Source organism: Myotis brandtii, unplaced genomic scaffold (genome assembly GCF_000412655.1).
Source record: "Myotis brandtii unplaced genomic scaffold, ASM41265v1 scaffold65, whole genome shotgun sequence".
Taxonomy (NCBI): Eukaryota; Metazoa; Chordata; class Mammalia; order Chiroptera; family Vespertilionidae; genus Myotis; species Myotis brandtii.
Genome location: NW_005370516.1, coordinates 1,027,686 through 1,049,334, shown reverse-complemented (window position 1 = coordinate 1,049,334; position 21,649 = coordinate 1,027,686). Strand labels below are relative to the sequence as shown.

Here is a 21,649-nt window from a genome sequence, read left to right as displayed (position 1 = left end):
CGCCCCCCCCCCCCCCCCCCCCCCTCCCCCCCCCCCCCCCGCCCCCGCCACCGAATGGGTGTTATGTGACAAAATGTGTCATTGAAAGCAATATCTTTTAGCTAAACATAGGCAGCTTGAGAGCTGGATCAATGGATGACTTTGAAAGGGAAGTACTGCATGTCTTGAATTTCCTTAACACTGAGGGCTCTCCTCTGGACTGTGGCTTAGAGACTGGCAGTGAATCCAGAGGTACCACGTTTCCTTCAGGTGGTACCTCCATCCCCATCAGACTTGCTCAATATTTGTTTTCTTAGATACCTAGTCAAGTTTAGATGAGCCAGTACTTTCCTGATGCTTCGTATGTCTCAGGTCTGCCTAGTGACAGGGGATGGTCCCTAACCCCTACATCCCTGTGTTCCTGTTGCATTTCAGCAGGAGTGGACTTATGGACCCCAAGATGCTCACTCTGCCCAGTGCACTTCCCAGAGATCACTGCACCATTGCCTTGTTGTGGCTACAAATACTATTCTTCGCTTAAATTCCTATAGTCTTTCATACCTTCCATAAACATTGTTTTCATTATCTGTGCCAACATACAAGGGTAGGCAAAAGTAAATTTACAGTTGTGATTACATGGAACACAAAGTTTATTCTTGTATTATTTATCAATTATTGTATTATCTTTCATAGGAATAACTGTAAACCTACTTTTGCCCACCTGTGTATTTATTCCGTCATTTACTATGGATTGAGCACACTTCTAGCTGCTGGAGAAAAGAAATAGGATGGAAGGAAGGAAGGAAGGGAAGGGAAGGGAAGGGAGGGGAAGGGAAGGGAAGGGAAGGGAAGGGAAAGGAAGGGAAAGGAAGGGAAGGGAAGGGAAGGAGGGAGGGCAGCTCCTATTCTTAGCACACTCACAGTCTAGGCCAATGGTTCTCAACCTTCCTAATGCCGTGACCCTTTAATACAGTTCCTCATGTTGTGGTGATCCCCAACCATAAAATTATTTTCGTTGCTAATTCATAACTGTAATTTTGCTACTGTTATGAATCATAATGTAAATATCTGATATGCAGGATGTATTTTCATTGTTACAAATTGAACATAATTAAAGCATAGTAATTAATCACAAAAACAATATGTAATTATATATGTGTTTTCCAATGGTCTTAGGCGACCCCTGTGAAAGGGTTGTTCGACCCCCGAAGGGGTCGCGACCCACAGGTTGAGAACCACTGGTTTAGGCCAGGGATCCTCAAACTATGGCCCACAGGCCACATGTGGCCCACCGAAAACATTTGTTTTTTTACTTCAAAATAAGATATGTGCAGTGTGCATAGGAATTTTTTCATAGTTTTTTTTTAAACTATAGTCCGGCCCTCCAACGGTCTGAGGGACAGTGAACTGGCCCCCTGTTTAAAAAGTTTGAGGACCCCTGGTCTAGGCAATAAGAAAGACATAAAACCAAATGACAAAACAATATGATAAATGTTAGAATAAAGGTTTGTATAAAGTGCTTTGGATGTAAAAAAGGGCATAAATACATTTGTTTGCTGTCTTAAAATATGCAAAGTACATATATAACTACGGCCCCTAAAAGTTGTAAGAAAAATTCTTTCCTTTATGAACATTTTTGTCAGCAAGTGTATTTTCTCAATTAGAGGTCCCAAACATATGTGGTACCATGGGAATTTCCACTGTTTGCCAGATAAATTTTGAGACTACTATATTTTTTGGTATGGTAAGGGGAAAAAATGAAAAAAAAATTTAGCTTCTCATTCATTCATTCATTCATTCATCCATTATAGTATTTAATAAACATTTATTTTGTGCAAGGTACCTACTATGTGCCAGGTATTGTGATAGGCACTAGGGATATAAGGAGAGAGAATAAACGTCTGTCTTTAACATCCTGGCTTGTTCATACCAGTGATGGGTGGGGTAGAGAATAAACAAGTCAAACAGTAAATAGACTAGAGGCCCAGTGCACGAATTCGTGCACCAGTGGGGTCCCTCAGCCTGACCTGTGGGATCAGGCCAAAATTGGCTCTTTGACATCCACTGAGGGGTCCTGGATTGCGAGAGGGCGCAGGCCAGACCGAGGGACTCCACTGGTGCACGATTGGGGCCAGGGAAGGACACGGGAGGTTAGCCAGCCAGGGAGGGATCATGGGAGGGCTCCAGGGTGTGTCTGGCCTGTCTTGCTTAGTCCTGATAGGCCAGAGCCCAGCAGCAAGCTAACCTACCGGTCGGAGTGTCTACCTCCTGGTGGTCAGTGCAAGTCATAGCGAGCGGTTGAGTGGCCTTAGCATATCATTAGCATATTACACTTTGGTTGGCTGAATGGACGTCCAGCCACTTAGCATATTAGGCTTTTATCATATAGGATAATTTAAGGTAGCAAGTGCCGTGAAGAAAACTTCTCCAGGTTAAGGTGACACAGTGTGGCCTAAATAGAGCAATGGAAGGCTGAACAGTTAGGGAGGAGGTGAGATCTGAGCACAGACCTTAAAGAACTTGTGTTGATAATATTAGGCAAATTTGTTGAACAATTTTAATTTTTCTCTGTTGATTTAGCATCATCTCTTCCTCAGAATAGATATCTTGGCAATAACATGTTATAATTATATTTTGTTATACAAAAGGTAGATAAGTAGACAAGTAGATTGATAGATGACAGACTGTACAGTTATGAGAAAAGTACAAAGGTAGTAGTTGACCTCTAGGGTATATGATTCTAATGTATAAATGAAGATTAAATTATACAGTCAAGTATAAATCAATTATAAAGTATTAAATACATTAAATGTACATAGTTATTGCTCTCAAGATAAAAATTAGTGCTATTTTTCTTTTAGTGAATGAAACATCCCTGATATTTATTCTAATCAACAGTTGGGATAGTTGTGTATTTTTAGGTGATTTTCCTCAAATTGTTTTTCTTTCAGGAATGGTTCACTGTCATTGAGCACTATCACCGAACCCATGCCACCATTACTGAACTGGTCATAGGCAATGAGTACTACTTCCGGGTCTTTGCTGAAAACATGTGTGGCCTCAGTGAGAATGCAACAATGACTAAAGAGAGCGCTGTGATCGCCAAGGATGGTGAGTTGGTAGTGGGCTGATAAAGGGGGCTCTCACCCAATTCCAGTGAGTGGAGGTTTGGTTGAGTTTCCCTGACACCAAACAAGTCTTAGACACCAGCTGGATGTCCCACAATTCCACTCCATTCTGACATTACCCAGAGATAGCATCAGATCCCACAGGTTCCAGTCCACAAGAATGTCCCCACCTCCCACTTCAAATGCCAATTGCAAGTCCAAGCTGTCTCCTGTGCTTCTCACAGGCTATAAATCAGAGGTTCCAATGACCCCCTCCTCAGGTTTGAATAACTTCCTAGAGTAGCTCACAGAACTCAAAGAAACATTCTATCTACTATATCACTGGTTTAATAGAAAAGATTTTAACTCAGGAACATCCAGATGGAAGAGGAGCATAGGCAAAGGATGGGGAATGGGCACGGAGTGTCCAAGCCTCAGAGCGCCATCACTCTCCTAGAATCTCCCAGTGTTCACCAATCCAGAAGCTCTACAAACATGTCCTTTTTGGTTTTTAAGGAGGCTTCATTACACAGCCATGGTTGATTAAATCTCCAGCCCCTCTCTCCTCCTTGGAGGTCTGGGGGTGGGACTAAAAGTTTCAACCCACTAATCACAAGGTTGGTTTCCTTTGGCAACCAGTCCTGAGGTGGTGGTAGTGGTGGTGGTGGTGGTGGTGGTGTGTGTCAAATGCTACCTCATTAACATAACAAAAGATACCTTTATAGCTCTCTTTGCTTAGGAAATTTCAAGGGTTTGGAGCCAGAAATGGGGATAAAGACCAAATATATGTTTCTTATTATAAATCACAATTTCACAACTAGACATCTGGAGACTTTGGTTTTCAGTAACTAGAGGAGACTGAAAGAAAAAGAAATGTGGTGAAAGGAAATAAGAAAATTATAAACACATATTTTTAAATTATGATAAAAATGTCCAATAATAAATTTAAAAGTAAAAATTTTAGAGGAAAATTATATTATTATTGCATTTTAAAAAATGTAAGCTGTAATTCATTCCAACTTCTGGGCAGTAGGTATATAAATGCCTAAATTCACAAGGATAGGAAAAAGTAGATATTGACTTATTGAGCTTGGGTTACTTCTATTCTTAGACACCTTCAAAGTAGCTACACATGAGACCCATGAAACGGGTGAGGCTGAATTCCATGCCTATCATTTCATTTCCTCATCACTGTCACAGTAAAACTCATGGTTGATCAAAATACTCTGACACCAAATTCTTTTCAACATTTGTTACAATTTCAGATGACCACTCTGCCCCCTGTGGGATATGTGTGCCCTCCAGAATGAATGCTGTGTGGTGTTCACTCGTGTTTTTACATGTTTTTCTAAGTTCAGGGAAGTTTTCATGGCGAGTAAAGTATGCCAAGAATAATATAGTCTCAGGCCAATTTGTGTATTTCTAATGTTTGTTTTTAAGGTAAAGTCTATAAAAATCCAGTGTATGAAGACTTCGATTTCACAGAGGCGCCCATGTTCACTCAGCCTTTGGTCAACACCTACGCTATAGCTGGGTACAATGCCACTCTGAACTGCAGTGTGAGAGGAAATCCCAAGGTACCATGTTTGTTAGTTTTTTAATCACATTAGTTAAATTTAAGAATTAACCCGAAACTCTCCCTTTTGTATTTGCCACACTATAAATATAAGTAGGAATACAAACGGACCCTCCAACTGCTACTTGTGTCTTATTCTGGGGTTGGAGGGTGGTATTGTTGGAAAATTAGGTACACTAATTAAGTAGTAAAAAATGTTTACATTTCTTTACTAAATAAGGGATTCATTCTAAGGAAAAACCAAATCACCTATTTTTAAAAGAACTGAGAGGTGAGGAGATGGAAGTAATATTGTTTCACCTAAAAATTAGGTGGAAATATTGATTCATCAAGTTTTCTCTAATAGATTAAGACCAATAATGATACTATAATGCAAGGCAGAATTTAAAGTGTGCTATATTAAGGGTACAGAGCACTTGGAAGGGAGAAATCACATCTGACAGAAGAGAGTTAGAAAGGTTTGAAGGTTTCATTTTGTTGGCATTTGAAAAGAACAACCAGTTAATGAATGTTGCCCATGGAGACATTTATCTGGGTGGCACTGAGGGAAGGAGCCCTAGAATTTGAAAAATTGCAAACAGTGGTATTTTTTCCACATGTACCATGAACAGAAATAGGAAAGTCAGAGAGAAGCCAAACTGAGGATAGGAGGAAGATGCTGAATTTGTGTTTAATTGGAAGTGATGTTGGTCCATCCAAGTAGGAATGATCAGTAGGCAGAGGAGAAGTTCACTGGAGCTTAGACAAAGGCCAAGACTGTGACCCTCAGTTTAGGAGTCCCCAGGCATGGGGGCAGATGAGGAGGTACAATCCATCCCTTGGAGTCATTAGAAAGGAATACCACTGAGGAAAGAGGGTAATGAGGAAAAAGCCCAGGACCAAGTGAGCCTCAATGAATACTTCCACTTGAAAGGTGGAAGGAAGAAAGAACAGTGTGAAGAAGAAAGAGAAGAGCCATCTCTAAGGTCTGAAAAAGCAAAATCATATAAGAGGTAGAAGAGGGAATGAGGAGGCTGTGCAGTTACATAAGGAAGGGGAAGACAATATGAATAAGGAGTAGGAGGTCAGTGATGTTAGATATAGTTCAGGGGTCAAGGAGAATGGAGTCACCTCCCTGGGTGATTAGGTTATGATAGATCTTGAATTACCTGGTTGGAGAAGATCCATTGCCACCAGATGATGAAAGCAGATGTCAGAGGACAGATGAAATGGTGAGGAGGCCTAAGTAGCCCACAAATAATTAGAAAAAGATATCAGGAAAATGAAGTGAGGAAATTCGATGGTTATGACACCTTTCGGGGATTCTCTGAAAAATGTCCAGCAATATATAGTCTCTTGGATGAGTTAACCTCATGGACCTGTAGATGAAATTGAACTGCAATTGAATCCTTTTGGGAAGATTGCTCCAGAGCTGTCCTGTGAACAAACCTGACTTACTTTTTCAGAACTGTTCATGTAGTGCAAACTTGATCACTAACTGCATGATGTTGCAGAAGTGAAGGGAACCAGGTTTGCTGAATTTATTGTGGTGATAGAAATGTATTCGCCTCAGAAGCTACTGAGGTGGTCCATTCTATCCTAGTACAACGTAAAGAAAAAAAGAAGAACTGCTCATTTGCTCTCTTGCCAAGCACTAAATAGAGTTTAATTTGAGAGAAACTGTGCTCAAATAGATGTGGATTCTTTTTAGGTGTCCTCTCTAAGCTATGCTTTAAAATTCTGTCACTGCCTTGATGGCCTATTAATATGCTAAGTACAGATATGTTTTGACCCTAATTTACTTCAATATTAATTTCAGCCCAAAATAACCTGGATGAAAAACAAAGTTGCTATTGTGGATGACCCAAGATACAGGATGTTCAGCAACCAAGGGGTCTGTACGCTGGAGATCCGCAAGCCCAGCTCCTATGACGGAGGCACTTACTGCTGCAAAGCAGTCAATAACCTAGGGACAGTGGAGGTCGAATGCAAACTGGAGGTGAAAGGTATGACATCCAAGACCTTGGGTGTAGAATAAAATGAAAGAAAACCATTTAATTATTATGCTTACTGCAAAATCCAAATTGTTTGCCAAAATGTTCTGGGGTGGAGGAGGAAGGGGTAAGAGAATTGGGGTAGAGAATACATTTTTACATCTTGCATTCACTCTTGATTTATTTGTGAAGTTTGTTTGACTTGTTAAGTAGCCTTACCTTAAACTCTTGCAATTCTTGTTAACTAAAGAAATATTAATTACAGTAGAATGCTGATATGTGTACAGCATGGTGAGAATAAATGAAGTTAAGAGGGTATTATTTTGATGATGTAGTCCATCTATAAATAGAAGCCTAGGGCAAAAACTTATCTAAAGATAGAAATTTACGCTATTTTAAATTAGTTTACTATTTTGTGAAACTTTCAATACATATGGGTAAGTTTGCTAATTGAGTGTAGACTATTACTTATGTAGAATATAGCATCTACATATTTTAACCAGTTGCTTTTAAAATCTCACTAGAGAACTTCCATTTACAGGTGTACATTTCATTTATACTAGTTTTCTACCGATGTAAATCAAGAAAACGTATAAGGATTGATGTGGTAGAAAAGTTTCAGCATAACCCGTTGTCTTAATTAGTTTTCATATTAATTGAGTATAGTTTGTATAGTAAAGTTTTTTTCTTGGCAATCAAAACCTACTTTGGGACACTATGAGATAATAGGTGACATGATTCTAATCTTTTCTCTCATCCGTATTGTATCACCTTGCCTTTCTGTGACAGTGAAGTCTTTTCTCTACCTCTTTATAGTGAAGAAATTATTATCTAAAAGTCAGAAAGATAATCTTGTAATATCTATTTTTTGGAAAAATGTAGTAAATGCTTAGAGTACTTACGTTAAAAAAGTTTTTAGTCCTAAATTTAGTATAAAATCGTTAAGAAACTTATTGAAAAAAATTCCTTTTGTAACCTTTTTTTTTTAAAAAAAATTATTCTTTCTCTTCTGATCTCTGTCAGTCCTGTGGTAATATGGTACAATAGATTCATAATTGAGTGAGAGAAAAAAAAAACAAGTTTAAAACATAACATCCTTAGAAAAATTTTAAAGCTTACTCTTGAGATAGTGCTTACAAATGTAAACATTACTTTTAAGTTTTTATTAGCTTTAAATGCAGATTATGGTCCCAGTTGCAATACATCTGGTTTCTAAACTCTTAGGCTTAATAATTCCAAGGTACTATTGGTACTTATGTTTCAGCATCCAAAAATAAAAATAAAAACAAAAGCCTAGTGCAACTTCTGCGTGTTTTGAAAATAACTGAATGTTGCTAATGATATAAAATGATTTCATAATTGGTTCAACATTTGGGGGTCCTTCCTAAAAGATAATAATATTATGTATAGATAGATAGATAGATAGATAGATAGATAGATAGATATAGATATAGATATAGATGATATATTTTTATGTAATTGCATGGTGAATTATATGATAATTGAATTTAATAATAAAAATAATGTATTTTAGTACATACATTCATAGTAAAATATCAATTGCAACATATTGGTAAAACTTTTGGGTCCTAAAAGTAAAGCCAAGGTTGTTTATCATCAGATTGTTATCTGATAATAGGTGGCTTGAATCAAGTTAAGCTGTAAAAATAAAGGTAAATATGTGAACTGAGAACAAATAAATATTGGTACAAATATTCTAATTCTACAGTGATATATCAACGAGTATTTTCCCCTGGAGAACCACTGTTCCTGGAGGGGCAGCAACAGGTTTTAAAAATTCATATCGCACCGGATATTTCTACTTCCTGTTCCATTCCTCTTACATGAAATCGCACTTTGCATGTAAAGCTTGACTTTCTCATTTGCTTCTCATTATATTTTTTTAGCAGCTCGTGGCATACAGTGTTTATGCCATGAACTAGGAAGGCCAAATTATTCAAGGTTATTAAGTAATTAGGAACTGAGTTTTGTCAGAAAACTAAGTACCATAGCACAGGTCCCCATAAATAAAGCCGGAAGGCTGCATTTGAAGATACCATATTTTAGATGTAAGATTATCAACACCTGGGAACCAATGACATTTCTGTAATAATTGCATTTTTCACATGTAAAGAGATACGATCTCCCTTTAAGATAGTTTCCAGGGTGGTTTCCTTAGATTTGTGTTGAAATTCAGAAAACTGAACCTTTTTAAATTGCTAAGCTGTAGAAAAAATATTCCGAGCATTTTTGATAGGGAAAGGTCACAAATAAAAACAGATCCAATATTTAGAAACGTTCATAGTTAAGACTTTCCCCTGAAAAATTCACCAGTAGGATATCTGTAACCCATCTTTCTATTGGACATTTTAGATATTTTCATGGGACCAAAATTATTTCATATACTCATGAATTTAAATGGACAGATAAGTCTAGGTCCCATTATTAAATCTATTAAGCATTAAATGAGTCTGATAGTATATGTATGATTCTCCCCCAGTTGGAAGAATGGATTAAGAAGTTCTTTGGGGATGGGTAAGAAACTTGATGTAAACTCTATGATGTAGATCTATGCCTGAGTTTATCATATGTGCTCTTTGAATTCCCAAACGTAATGTCAGCTTTCAAAGGAGGAAAGAATTAGGGCTATTTCTTAAAAGTTTTGTAGATTATACATATAGTCACTTTCTAGGCTGTTTGTTTAAGCCTTGTGTTTATATAGATTAGTCACATTTGGAATCATTTCAGAATACATATTATAGAATACACTAGTCTCACATTAATACCTACTTGATAATTTTGCCTTTTAGAATTTCAACATATATATATGTACACTAATACTTTGTTCATCATCTATGTTTTTCTTTTGTTGAAAAACACAATATATATATGTTGTAGGATTTTTTTTTTAAGCTAATGGTTTGGAAGCTCTTACCATAAATATTCACTGTACAATCCAATTGGCTTTGCCACCTGTTTAGGCAAAGTGGTTGTGCATATTAATAAGTGTTTTACATATTAATGATCCTTTTGAAGTGACTGGATCCCTGCCCTTCATTCCATGTGCTTCTATGTTCCTACATCTTTCACATGACTAAGGATTAATGAAATCACCTCATCATAATCGCAACCATAATTTCATCCAACGAGTACTCAACTCCGGTTTTAGCACTTTATTAATGCTCAAAACTTCTCTCTCTCTCTCTTTCTCTCTCTTTTCCTTAGTTGTAGCACAGTAAGGATTTTTGAATGTGTATTATCATCTAAGGTAAGCTTTCATATGGATTTGGCATATGAAGCTTATGCTGTCATAAGTCATACAGAGCTTGTGGCGTATGGCATGATTTTCATTATGTAGTCCAATGAAAATAGACTATTTAAAACATCTAACTTTGTAGTTTTTAATTTGTATTTTAGTATCTTGAAATTAACAACTAGTACTTATTCAGCACAACAATCTCCTGTTGACATGAATGCGGTAGAGCATGAATTAAAGCATTTAATGTGGATGAAAATGAGTGATACCCAAGTATTCTGAACGCTTTGCATCCAGGAATGGACATGTACAAAAGTGGCATCATTTCTACCGATATGTGACTTGAAGTCTTTTTTTAAAAGGAGAATGACTTTTCCAAATTTGCACTAAAGAAGTTTAAGAATGTTCATATGGCATGCTGTTTTTGTCTGGACGTGAATTTATTAGCAAGTAGTGAAGTACTTTTCCAAAGGACCATGAATTGTATAGTTTCATGGGTTCTCTCATGAAGGGTACTTTTATTTTTTTAGATATAATTCAGAAACATGAAAGGTAAGTATGAAATATTAGTAGGTATTTCTCTGACCTTCAGAAGGTATTGGATAGGTTTTACTATTTTTAACAAACTATTCCAATGTGAGCCCTAGCCGGATTGGCTCAGTGGTTAAAGTGTGAGCCCTCAGACTCGAGGGTCACAGGTTCGATTCTGGTCAAGGGCACGTATTTTGGTTGCAGGCTTGATCCCTGCCCTGGTCAGGGCGTGTGCAGGAGGCAACCAATCGATGTGTCTCTCTCATGTCAATGTTTTTCTCTCTGTCTCTCCCCCTCGCTTCCACTCTCTCTAAAAAAGTATCAAAGTAAAAAATGTCCTTGGGTGAAGATAAACAAACCAAAAACAATTTTTTTTCCAATTTGTTTCACTCTTGACAATGTATAAGTAGCCAAGTTTAAAGGAGTCGTCTCCTTTTTCTTCTCTAACGTGTTTGAGTTAGAACTTGGTGCTTAATTAAAAAGAACAGAAATAAACCGGAAACAGTTCTTCCTGCTGATTCATAACATGGTAATGCATTTATTCTGTCATTCAGTCAGAGCACTTAAATCATCTATAGAGAATCCCAAAACCTCTCAAAGAGTGATAAGTATTTCCCAACCAGTTAGGAAATTAAATTAAGATTGAATAATAGCAGGAAACAAAGGACTTCTATGGGCCTAGCCAGAACTTGCTTTTCCTTCTAGATGTCTAGTGCCTTAAAGTCTAAATATACTAAACCCAGGAGAAGATTTCCGAGCAGGGACTGATTGAATCTTTGTAACTAACTGGAACATAATTAGACACATTTCCAGGCAGCTAGTCCAGGAGTATTGTTTCAGCGATTTTTCACATAGACGGTTTTGACTTTGCCTTTTCCTTTTTGCCCTCTCCAGGTGGACTTTCCTTCTGCAGGCTCCTCTTGCAAGGTGTACCTCCTAACATAATTGAGTCATATATGCGAGATTTGCACTCAAGCAATCCTGAGGAATACTAAGGGCCCGGCCACTGCCCCTGCACTCTACTGCTTTGAAATATGGTTGCAATGAGAAAGCACTGTCTGTGTTAACACCAGGCACCCAAGTGTGGCCGTTGTTTTTTTTTTTTTTCTTTTCTTTTTTTTCCTTCTAATGTTGAAGAAGAAACAAATGTTTGCACAAATTGCTTCATTAAAAACTGTAAACAAAATCCCATTTGAAGTCAGTGTTTTGATCATTATTGTCTGTGTTTTGTCACTGTACTTGACAAAAAAAGCAAGCTATACTATAAGCAAAAGTAGTTACTTTAGTTTAACTTAACAGGCTGTAAATGCTTTTTTCCAAGCTAAAAACCAGTCCAATACACCACGATGAAATCTTGAATACCCATCTTTCTCTTGATCTAAGATATTTTCTAAGCAAAGCAGAATTGTGTATTTCCTACAACCCTGCGTGACACCAGTGGATCTGTGCCTACTTCCCCATTTGAATTTGCTAGAAGACTTTTTAAAGTCAAACAAGTTTTCTCAACAGAAGGGGAAGTGTATTCAATAAACGCTACAATAAATCTGAAGTGTTTGTGTTGAAATGACACAGTCCTGGTTTTTGTGTTAGGGGTTGTGCGCTCAGACAGAACTGAAGAGAAAAGGCCAGGAGCCAGCATGCTACCAAACTCAGCCCTGACCTCCAGCGTGTCTCTCTGGCTCGGCATCCTGGCCAAACCCACCAGAGCTCCTGCCAAAACCGCCACAGTGACAGAGAGCTGGTGCAGGCTACAGAGCAGCTACAGATGTAGGGTTTGCTGATGGCATCCGTTCAAATGGGTGGAAACCTTCTTTAAAAATCTAGAAGCTGAGACACATTTGTGCAAACCCATAATCTCTCTGGCAGCTCCCTTCCCTCCTCTTGGTGTAGAGAACATCGCAGTTAAAGGAGAGGAGTAGGAGTGTAAGATACCACACCTCACCTTGCCCCCTTTTTTTCTTTTGGTCTTTTGTTCTAGGAGCTAACTACACTGTGACCTGTCGGTGGGCCCATAGCACCCTGGGACAACATTTAGAAATATCTGCTCTGCTTCCTTTCCATGTGAGAGCTGGGAAGCTGTGAGGGTGGTCCTGCTCCTGGGTGGATGTGTGGCCCCTAACAGGAAGGAGTGAATGGTGCGGGTAGTTGTAGTATGTTTGGGAACAGCAAGGAGAAACTCGAGTTCTTGTCCAAACTATGGTGGCCACCTCTTTTCCTGTCCTGATTGGTTGGTGATCTTGCCTTCCTGGTTGCTAAGAATATTGACCATCACCACATGTTCTCAACAAATCTGAAATAATAATGTGTGCAATCCCTATGCAAAGCCCCATTTTAATCAGAAAATCCATTTCCACGTTATTGACTAAGATATTTTACATAAAAGAAGTCTGGCTCAGCCGGCGTGACTCAGTGGTTGAACGTCGACCTATGAAGCTGGAGGTCACGGTTCCATTCCTGGTCAGGGCACATGCCCTGGTTGCGGGTTCGATTCCCCAGTGCAGGTCATGCAGGAGGCAGCCAATCAATGATTCTCTCTCATCATTGATGTTTCTATTTCTCCCTCTCCCTTCCTCTTTGAAATCAATAACAATATATTATTTATACATTTAAAATAAATAAAAGTATTTTTTAAAAAGAAGTCTGGCTTATCTATAAAGCAGTGAAGACTATATATCTCTACTGCAAACCAAGTAAGACCCTATCTCTGTGTGGCACAACCAATCAGCATGGCCCCTGCTGCCTGGTTGCTGGGCCAGAGGACAGTGCAGCAGGTGAGCTGGTTGCCTAATTTAAACACTCATGGTCAAGCTTGTTATGCCATTTATAAACCTAGCCTAAAAGGGACTCTAAAGCATCCTTATAAAATACTGGTTCCCCAGTCATTACTTATGCTCTAACTATATTTTGTAGCAGAGAATGTTATTTTTCTACAAGTGATCTCTCTCCTCATATTAAGGGCACTTCCATACCGCAAAGTTCTAATAGGAAAGAAAAAGCCTATTTTAGAACTACAAAGACCAAAGAATGTCAGAAGCTGTCATTGCTATTAGCTGCCTATACCTTTGTTCTAGTTTTGTGTTAGTTTCACTCTGTTACAGAAAAAGTTATATATCAGAGGAATTTACCAAAAATTCTTTTTGGGAACTAAACATTTATTAAATTTTTTAAATGATCACCCTTACTTACTTTAAAAGGAAACCTAATACATGTTGTCATGTAAATTAATACAGAAGTAAGGGAGAAAATCACTAGTTTCAAGAAACATTGGAACAAGGTCATATGTCCTTAACCACTCATTCTTTTTTTAAAATATATATTTTTTATTGATTCCAGAGGGGGAGAGAGAGATAGAAATAGCAACTATGAGAGAGAAGTATTGATTGGCTGCCTCTTACATGACCCCAGGGGGATCAAACTCGGAACCTGGCATGTGCCCTGACCAGGAATCAAACTGTGACCTCCTGGTTCATAGGTTGATGCTCAACCACTGAGCTACGCCAGTCGGATACCACTCACTCTTAAGGTGAATTCTGAGACGTTCTATTAAGCTCAACAAATGCATTATTGAATGTCTGATGCATGCATAGTACTGCGATGGGTTCAGCTAGGAACCCAATGAGAAATAAGCTACTTCATGCCTTTAAGGAATTTATAACACATCACACTAATACATGTAGGGAAAGACACAAGCAGAGCAGCACGCAGGTGTAAGAGATCTATAAGGCCTCAGAAGCTGAGTAGCGTGGTCTATGTGCTATAACCCATGTGTGTATCACACCAGAATGTAGTACAGGACATGCCACATGACTTTGTTTTTGTAAATCAAATTAAAGATCACTCTGAGCTCCCCACTAGCCGGAGAAATTGAGACATTCTCTCTGCCCCGCTTGGAAGGTCTTATCTCAGGTCCTGGGCCAACTGGAATCTTTCCTGGAGCCTAGAAAATGGAGAGAAGGACCCAGCCGGCATGGCTCAGTGGCTGATCTATGAACCAGGAGTTCACCGTTCGATTCCCAGTCAGGGAACATGCCCCAGTTGCAAGCTTGATACCCAGTGGGGGGGAGTGCAGGAGGCAGCCATCAATGATTCTCTCTCATCATTGATGTTTCTATCTCTCCCTCCCTCTCTCTTCCTCTCTGAAATCAATAAAAATATATTTAAAAAAAAGAAAATGGAGAGAAGTCTCTGCATTCCCATCTCCATTGGTGGCTACAGAGATGCCTGTGGTTCAGCTCAATATTTTCCCTTCAACTTGCTAGGCAAGTATGGGGGCAATGAACAGTTCTACCACTTAGTAGCAGCCTTGGACCGGGGCAAGAGGGACTTCTGCAATTTCAAGAGTCCCACTCTAGCACCAACTTGGAACCCTTACCACACTGCTCCTTCTTACAGATTGTACCCACCCTCACTGCCAGGGCTTTCGTGGACCTTTTCCCTGGGTTCAAACCCCTAAGGAAGAACCATGTGGCCTGTATATGAACCCTGAGGCCCAAGGCATGAACAGAGGCACGTGTTTGCCAGGAGTTGGGGTGTGCAGATGTGACCAGAGCTTGTGCATAAGGCTGGGGCATCTACCTGTGTGCACCTGAGACCCGTCACGGTGTGGTGGAGGAAGGAACTGGGATGCAAAGGACAGGGAGACTGGAGACTGGCAGTGGACAACAATATTCTAGCCAGTATTTCTGAAGAATCAGGTAATTCTACGTTCAAACCAGGCCTTCCAGGTCATTCTGAGGGTATCCTCATAAAGACTACAGGATAAAATTATTTTTTTTAACCATCTGTTAGCTTGATTTATAACTTCTAAATATTTATGTATGAGTTAGAAAGGTTCGAGGTCAGGCAGCCCCCAACCATCTCGGTTCCATTTCTTGTATCCTTTCCGCCCCTCCTCCACCATCCAACATCACTCTCACCTCTCCACTCCCACCACTTCCTTCTCCCCACTCACCAAACTCACATCCAACCCTTTATCTCCTGCCCCACTTACGTTCCCTGGAACAGAATTCTAGAAATATACATTTCCTCTTTGGAGTAGAATAAGGGATAATAATACAAGACAATATTACCAATTGTCCCTATAATATTTATTAATTCTAAATTGAACTCTACGTTTATTTCCTTATTTTGCCAGGCCACTATATCACCCTTGCACCAACGATTCAGGTGATTGCTTACATGTAGATATTTATAAAGGCCTTTGTAAAAACTTTGATAACTTAGAATGGACTGGAGAAACAAGCTCGTCCATGGGGATGACCAGTTCTCCTGATTCTAAGGGCTGTCATCACCCTCTCAGACACTTGAGCTCTCTCTGACCCCAAATGTACTGACTGGCGCAATCTCTGGCCTCGCTGAACATGTATCTATCTGGAGTACATTACTAGGAACAAAATACCAGGAAGACAGCAAGACAGTTAAACACTCCCAAAGGGACCACTCAGAGTGTGGCTTGGGCACTGGCTGACTCAATTCACTAGAGGGAAAATAAACTTGCACTCTAGTGAATAATTGACCATAATTTATTTTCTCCCAAGCGATAGCTTTCGAAAAAGCTTTTTATTCTCTGTGGATAAGCACTTAGCTATCCACAGCAAGAGAGTCCCTCCATTTATTATTCTACTGTCTCCTTTATCCTAGTCTTGGAGCCCAAGAAAACATCTTAAAGACACCATACACCAATTTGGCATCAATTTTTTTTAAGTTAATGAAAAAAGAAAAGAAAACAAACAAACAAAAAATAACCAGGGGTTACTAGCCACACTGTGGCAAGGAAAGAAGCCATTGTTCAGATTTCGTAAGGCATCCCTCTTGGATGATTGGGACAAAGGGTCATTGGAAAGGAGCCATGTTACAAAATAAATCAAAGCCGGTTTAAAGTCATGTGGTTACTTGGAAAATTCCAGGCACTAGAGAGCCAGATAATGTATCCCCTTTAAGCTATAGGATAAAGTGCCACCGGGCTGTTCATCCGAGGCCCCCTCCTGAGTGTCCACTGGAGGGTTGTTACTGTAAAGTCAGTCCCAGCTCCTGCACTGGGAGGTACCACTGAGCTGGAGGCAGGTTGGATAGTCGTGGAAGTTGCCAAGCAGAGGCAGAGCCTTTCTGTACAGGGCTATTTTCATGTACTTCTAAATAGCTCATAGTTGGGTTCAGCAAATATTAACTAGCAATAGAAGCAGGAGTTCATCGGTGAGATGATGTTCCCTGGGTCCTTCAATGATTATCAAGTCCAAAGAAACAATGCAGGCAGGGACTCTGACCCAAAGTCAGCCTTTAGTAGCTGCACTCTCTGAAGATGTTAATAGAGAGCGATGGGAAGATAGGGAGGGTGTGGCTGAAGGGGCTCCTGTGAAGGCCAAGACTAAGCAGGCGGGAGAAAAGGAGGACTAACACGATTATTTGTACAGAGGAAAGGGCAATCACCAGACAAGGAACTAAAGGAAGAGGAAACAGCAATGAGAAAATCAACAATAAAAAGAGAACAGTACCTGCTTTTGTGTTTTACAGGCATTATCTCAATTGTGGTTTCCCAACTCTACTCACCACTGCTGCACTCCTATTTAGAGAAAGGAAAACCTGGGATGGATGTGAGAGCACAGTCTGAAGCCAAGGCCACAACCCCTTATATATTTGTTGTTATAACATTTGTTCTTGTTGATCCTCACCCGAGGATATTTTCCATTGATTTTCAGACAGAGTGGAAGGGACGGGGAGAGACAGAGAAGACACAGAGAGAGAAACATCGATGTGAGAGAGACACATCAAGTGGTTGCCTCTCACACACACCCCAAGTAGGCCTGGGGATCGAGCCTACAACCAAAGTACGTGCCCTTGACCAGAATCGAACCTGGGACCCTCAATCCGAAGGCCAACACCCTATCCACTGAGCAAAAATGGCTAGGGCACAACCCCTTATATTCATTAAGATTTATCCACATGTTGTATTCTTCTCTATGATATAAGAGTTTATTTAAAGAAACAATTTTTTCTTCCCAGATCTTCAAATGGATGTTGTTCCAACACCTTCACCAAGTACCAAGATCTTAATTCCACTGGATTTATTATGAGATCAATTAGCACATATATATTAAAATACATATAAGATATAAAACAAAAATAAAGTATAAAAAAGAAGATCTTGAACTCTATCTATCTCCCTATCTATCTATCTATCTATCTATCATCTATCTATCTATCTATCTATCTATCTATCTATTCTTCTTCGTCCTGGAAAGAATAGACTTAAGCAAAATTGAGCCAAGCTGGTCTTCCTCATCCCTTAATTGCCCCAAGTCCTTTCTCTCTTCTTTCTGCCCCTTTCTTTTCCACTTGGGTCTCAAGGGGCTTGCTCAGAGTAGTTCCTCCATCCAAGCTTTTTAAGACTGGACGCTTCTGGTCCCAAATGTGGCCCAGTGACCAGCAGCAGCACATGAGAGCTTGTTAGAATGAAAACTCTCAGCTCCACTTTCACGCCCCAGCTCCACTGACTCGGATCCTGCATTATAGCAGGATTTCCAGGTGATTCCTGTGCTCATTCTTATTGGAGAATTGCAGCCCCAGCCTTCTTTCTCTCTAGTTTCCTGTATGAATATGTATATGGAGCCACTCTCTCTCAGCTGTCCCAAAGGAAAGCATTCTGATAAAAATATCCCTCTTACATCCTTGCCAACACTTATATATTTCTTGTCTTATTGGTGATGCCATTGTAACAGATGTGAGGTATCTTGTGGTTTTGATCTGCATTTCCCTAATAATTAGTGATTTTGAACATCTTTTCATGTGCCTGTTAGTCATCTGTATGTCTTCCTTGGAAAAATGTCTATTTAGATCCTCTGCCCATTTTTAAAATCAGATTGATTTTTGGTGTTGAGTTACATGAGCTCTTTATAAACTTTGGACATTGACCCCTTATCGGATGTATCATTTGCAAATGTCTTCTCCCTTTAGGTTGGTTGCCTTTTTCTTTTGTTGATGGCTGACGTTGCTGTGCAGAAGCTTTTTGGTTTAATTTTGGAGAGGATATGAAGAAAAGGGAATGGTTGTACACTATCTGTGGGATTGTAAATTGGTGCAGCCATATGGAAAATAGTATGGAGGATCCTCAAAAAATTGAGAATTGACCCAGAAATTTCTTTCTGGGTATTTATCCAAAGAATATGAAAACACTAATTCAAGAAGATATTTGCACCCCTATTTTTCATTGCAGCATTATACTTGGTAGCCAAGATATGGAAATAACCTAAGCATCCATCAACAGATAATAAAGAGGATGTGTGTGTATATATATATATATATATATATATATATACACAATGGAATACTACTCAGCCATAAAAAAGATGAAATAGTGCCATTTGGGATATGGATAGAGCTTGAGGGTATTATGCTATGTGAAATAAAACAGAAAAGGACAAAAACCATTTGCTTTCATCAATATGTGAAATATAAAGCAAAAAGAAACTAACAAAACAAAAACTGTGATATAGTTAAATTTATTAACCCAGAAAAGGATTTTTCCTTGGATTACTCATGGTACTGAAATTTAAAAAGCAGGTATCTCCAAATTTACTATCCATAAAACCAGCATAGTTCCAAGTCAGTCTCTGCCATTGTGATTAGTTCCATACATTTTCAGCATCATTTTTCATATTAAAGATTAGGAAACAGTTTGACCTGCAGACACCCGCATATGGCCTTAAGGCAGGATTTCCCAAACTTTTTTCTGTAAAGGGCCAGTCAGTAAATACTCTAGGCTTTGCAGGCCATGTGGTCTCTGCCACATCATTAAACTTTACCCTTGGAGCACAAAAGCAGTCACAAGCAATATGTAAGGCATACTCATGGCTTTATTCATAGCACTGAAATATGAATTTCATATAATTTTGCATCACAAAAATTTTTTAATTTTTTTCTCAATCATTTAAAAATGTGAAAACCAGCAACATAGTGCTTACAGTTAACAACATGGTTCTGTGCACTTCAAAATTTATTGAGAAGATAGATCTCATGTTAAGTGTTCTTACAACAACCACAAAACATAACAAAGGGAAGCAAGGAGATTTTGCAAGGTGTTGGGTATGTCTGTTATTTTGACTGTGGTGATGTTATCATGGATGTTTGTTTGCATATGTTCAAACTCATCAAACTGTACACATTAAATATGTGCAATTCTTTATATGTTAATTATACCTTGCCCGGTTGGCATGGCTCAGTGGCTGAGTGTCAACCTATGAACCAGGAGGTCACGGTTCGATTCCTGGTCAGGGCACATGCCTGAGTTGCAGCTTGATCCTTGGTGTGGGGTGTGCAGGAGGCAGCCGATCAATGGTTCTCTCTCATCATTGATGTTTCTATCTCTCTCTCCCTCTCCTTTTCTCTCTGAAATCAATAAAAATATATTTTAAATATATATATAAATTATACCTTAATAGAGCTATTTATAAAAATAAAATTGTAAAAACCAGACTTAGCTCGTGGGCTGCGTAAAAGCAGGTGGTGGCCTGACCCACCTCCGACATATTGTGATGAATCCTATGGGACAAACTGCATCTGCTGACAGACACTGCCCAACGCAACTGTCTTGAGCTTATTCTGTGCAGATCAGAACCATGAAGAGAAAGCAGCCAAGTGGCAGGCTGATCTCAATACAACATGTTTATGGCAGGCCTTCCCTCTCTTAGGTGGGTGCATTGTGAGGTAAGGCCTGTGAACTATCACATGTGGCAAGTGTGATGTGCCCATGTGCGGTGGAGGACACGGCCTGGACCCCTGTCCTCTAGTTCCCCAGAAGGGTATGTGTAAAAGTATCCATTGTTATTGGTATTGTGGTAGGCAGTCAGACAGACAGAGCAGAGCAGGACAGAAGGCCAGGTACAGATGCCAGCAGGGCAGAAAGCCCCAGGTGCCAAGCAACAGGGGAACCGGGAAAACAAGGCCCTCTCCCCCAGGGTAAGCTTTCCTCCCCTAGCCTATGGCCGGTCATGGCATTTTGGCCCCCCTGACCTTTCATACTACTGGTCATGGGATTTAGAACCCCCCTTCCTCCCGCCCTGTCCTCCCCTAGCATGTTGCTAGTCATGAAGGTTAGACCCCCTTAGAGGGGGAACCATCGAGGGGACCGGAGAATAACCTTCGAGCATTCAGTTCCCAGAAAATAGGGTTCTGACCTGAATCAAATAAATCTGGGCCTCAGCTGTGTTTCAGCTCCAGGTCCAGGAAAGGAGCAAAACCATGGCTGATATCAAGATCAGCTGCGTTGACTAATGTCCCCCTGCCCTGGCTCGGACCAATCAGTGGAGACCAAGACCCTGAAAGGACACACCTGGAGAGCTGATGAGTATTCTATTGAGATCCTCCCTGGGACCACCCCTAAGATCCCCACCCTTAAAAGCCCTCAGGACAGGGGACCCAGCAAGCTGTCCCCTTCCAGTTTCCACCAGGAATGTGACCTTTTACCCTTCTCTCTCCTAAGCTCCAAGGGCCCCTTCTTTTGCCTCTGTAACTTGTTTCCTGAGCCCATTTCTTCGACAGCTCACTTATTCTAAATAAACTTTCTCTTACAGTTTGAGCCTTGGTTCGGAATTCTTTCTCAGCCAGAACTCAAGCGCCGAGGTTGCTGGGCCCAGGTCTGGTCAGACTTCACCCAACACCTGTTGCCGTTTCTGCCGAGGCCAACAGTATCCCATGCTCGGAAAAATGGGCATTGGGTTTCAAGCATTCCTCCCTCTGTTCGTGTTTCCAAGTCCTGATTTTTATTTCCAACACCTTGGTCTCTGAACTCTGAACCTCCCCCTACCTCCCCCCCCCCCCCCCAGAAACAAAAGGGTCCTCCAGAACGAATATCTGGCAGGGGCCCTGTCCTGGGGGTTGGGAGGAAGAATTCTCTTGTGTGTTTAGCCCACAGGACCTCTCTTCAGGCTGACAGATGGGGCCATCCTACTGGTGACCCAGGACGTGCAAAATCAAGTTCTCCCTTCCCGCCCTGCAAGAAGGGCGGGCCTGCAGCAAACCGCACCCTGGGAGGCCGGAGCCCTGCACAGACCACAGGCCAGGAACCAGCTCCTAACTGTCCGGGCAGCTGACTTCCTCCGGGGAACGTGACCAGCCTCCGGAAGAGGAGCTGGACCTGAGCAACATGTGCATCCAGCCCGTGGGGAAGTCAGGGCCCGCGGGGCGCCAATTCCAAAGTGGCCGTGGGCGGGGCCCTCCTGGGGACCTGGTGGCC

At 40.4% G+C, this 21,649-nt stretch overlaps 1 protein-coding gene across 12 annotated transcripts in view; it reads left to right on the top strand.

Annotated features, from left to right (window-relative positions):
* Positions 1-11,960, top strand: part of MYBPC1 (myosin binding protein C, slow type) — a 98,650-nt gene extending 86,690 nt beyond the window's left edge. For 5 of the 12 annotated variants that reach the window (XM_014528737.1, XM_014528735.1, XM_014528736.1 and 2 more), the window contains 4 exons: positions 2,931-3,090; positions 4,527-4,663; positions 6,461-6,647; positions 11,317-11,960. In XM_014528737.1, coding sequence (XP_014384223.1) covers positions 2,931-3,090; positions 4,527-4,663; positions 6,461-6,647; positions 11,317-11,417 — 585 coding nt within the window. In that variant the 3' untranslated portion in view covers positions 11,418-11,960. Of the gene's footprint in view, positions 1-2,930; positions 3,091-4,526; positions 4,664-6,460; positions 6,648-8,364; positions 8,424-9,860; positions 9,904-11,316 lie in introns of all 12 variants that reach the window. The other 7 variants (XM_014528742.1, XM_014528740.1, XM_014528734.1 and 4 more) reach the window with 4 other exon arrangements.
* Positions 11,961-21,649: the final 9,689 nt, after the last annotated feature.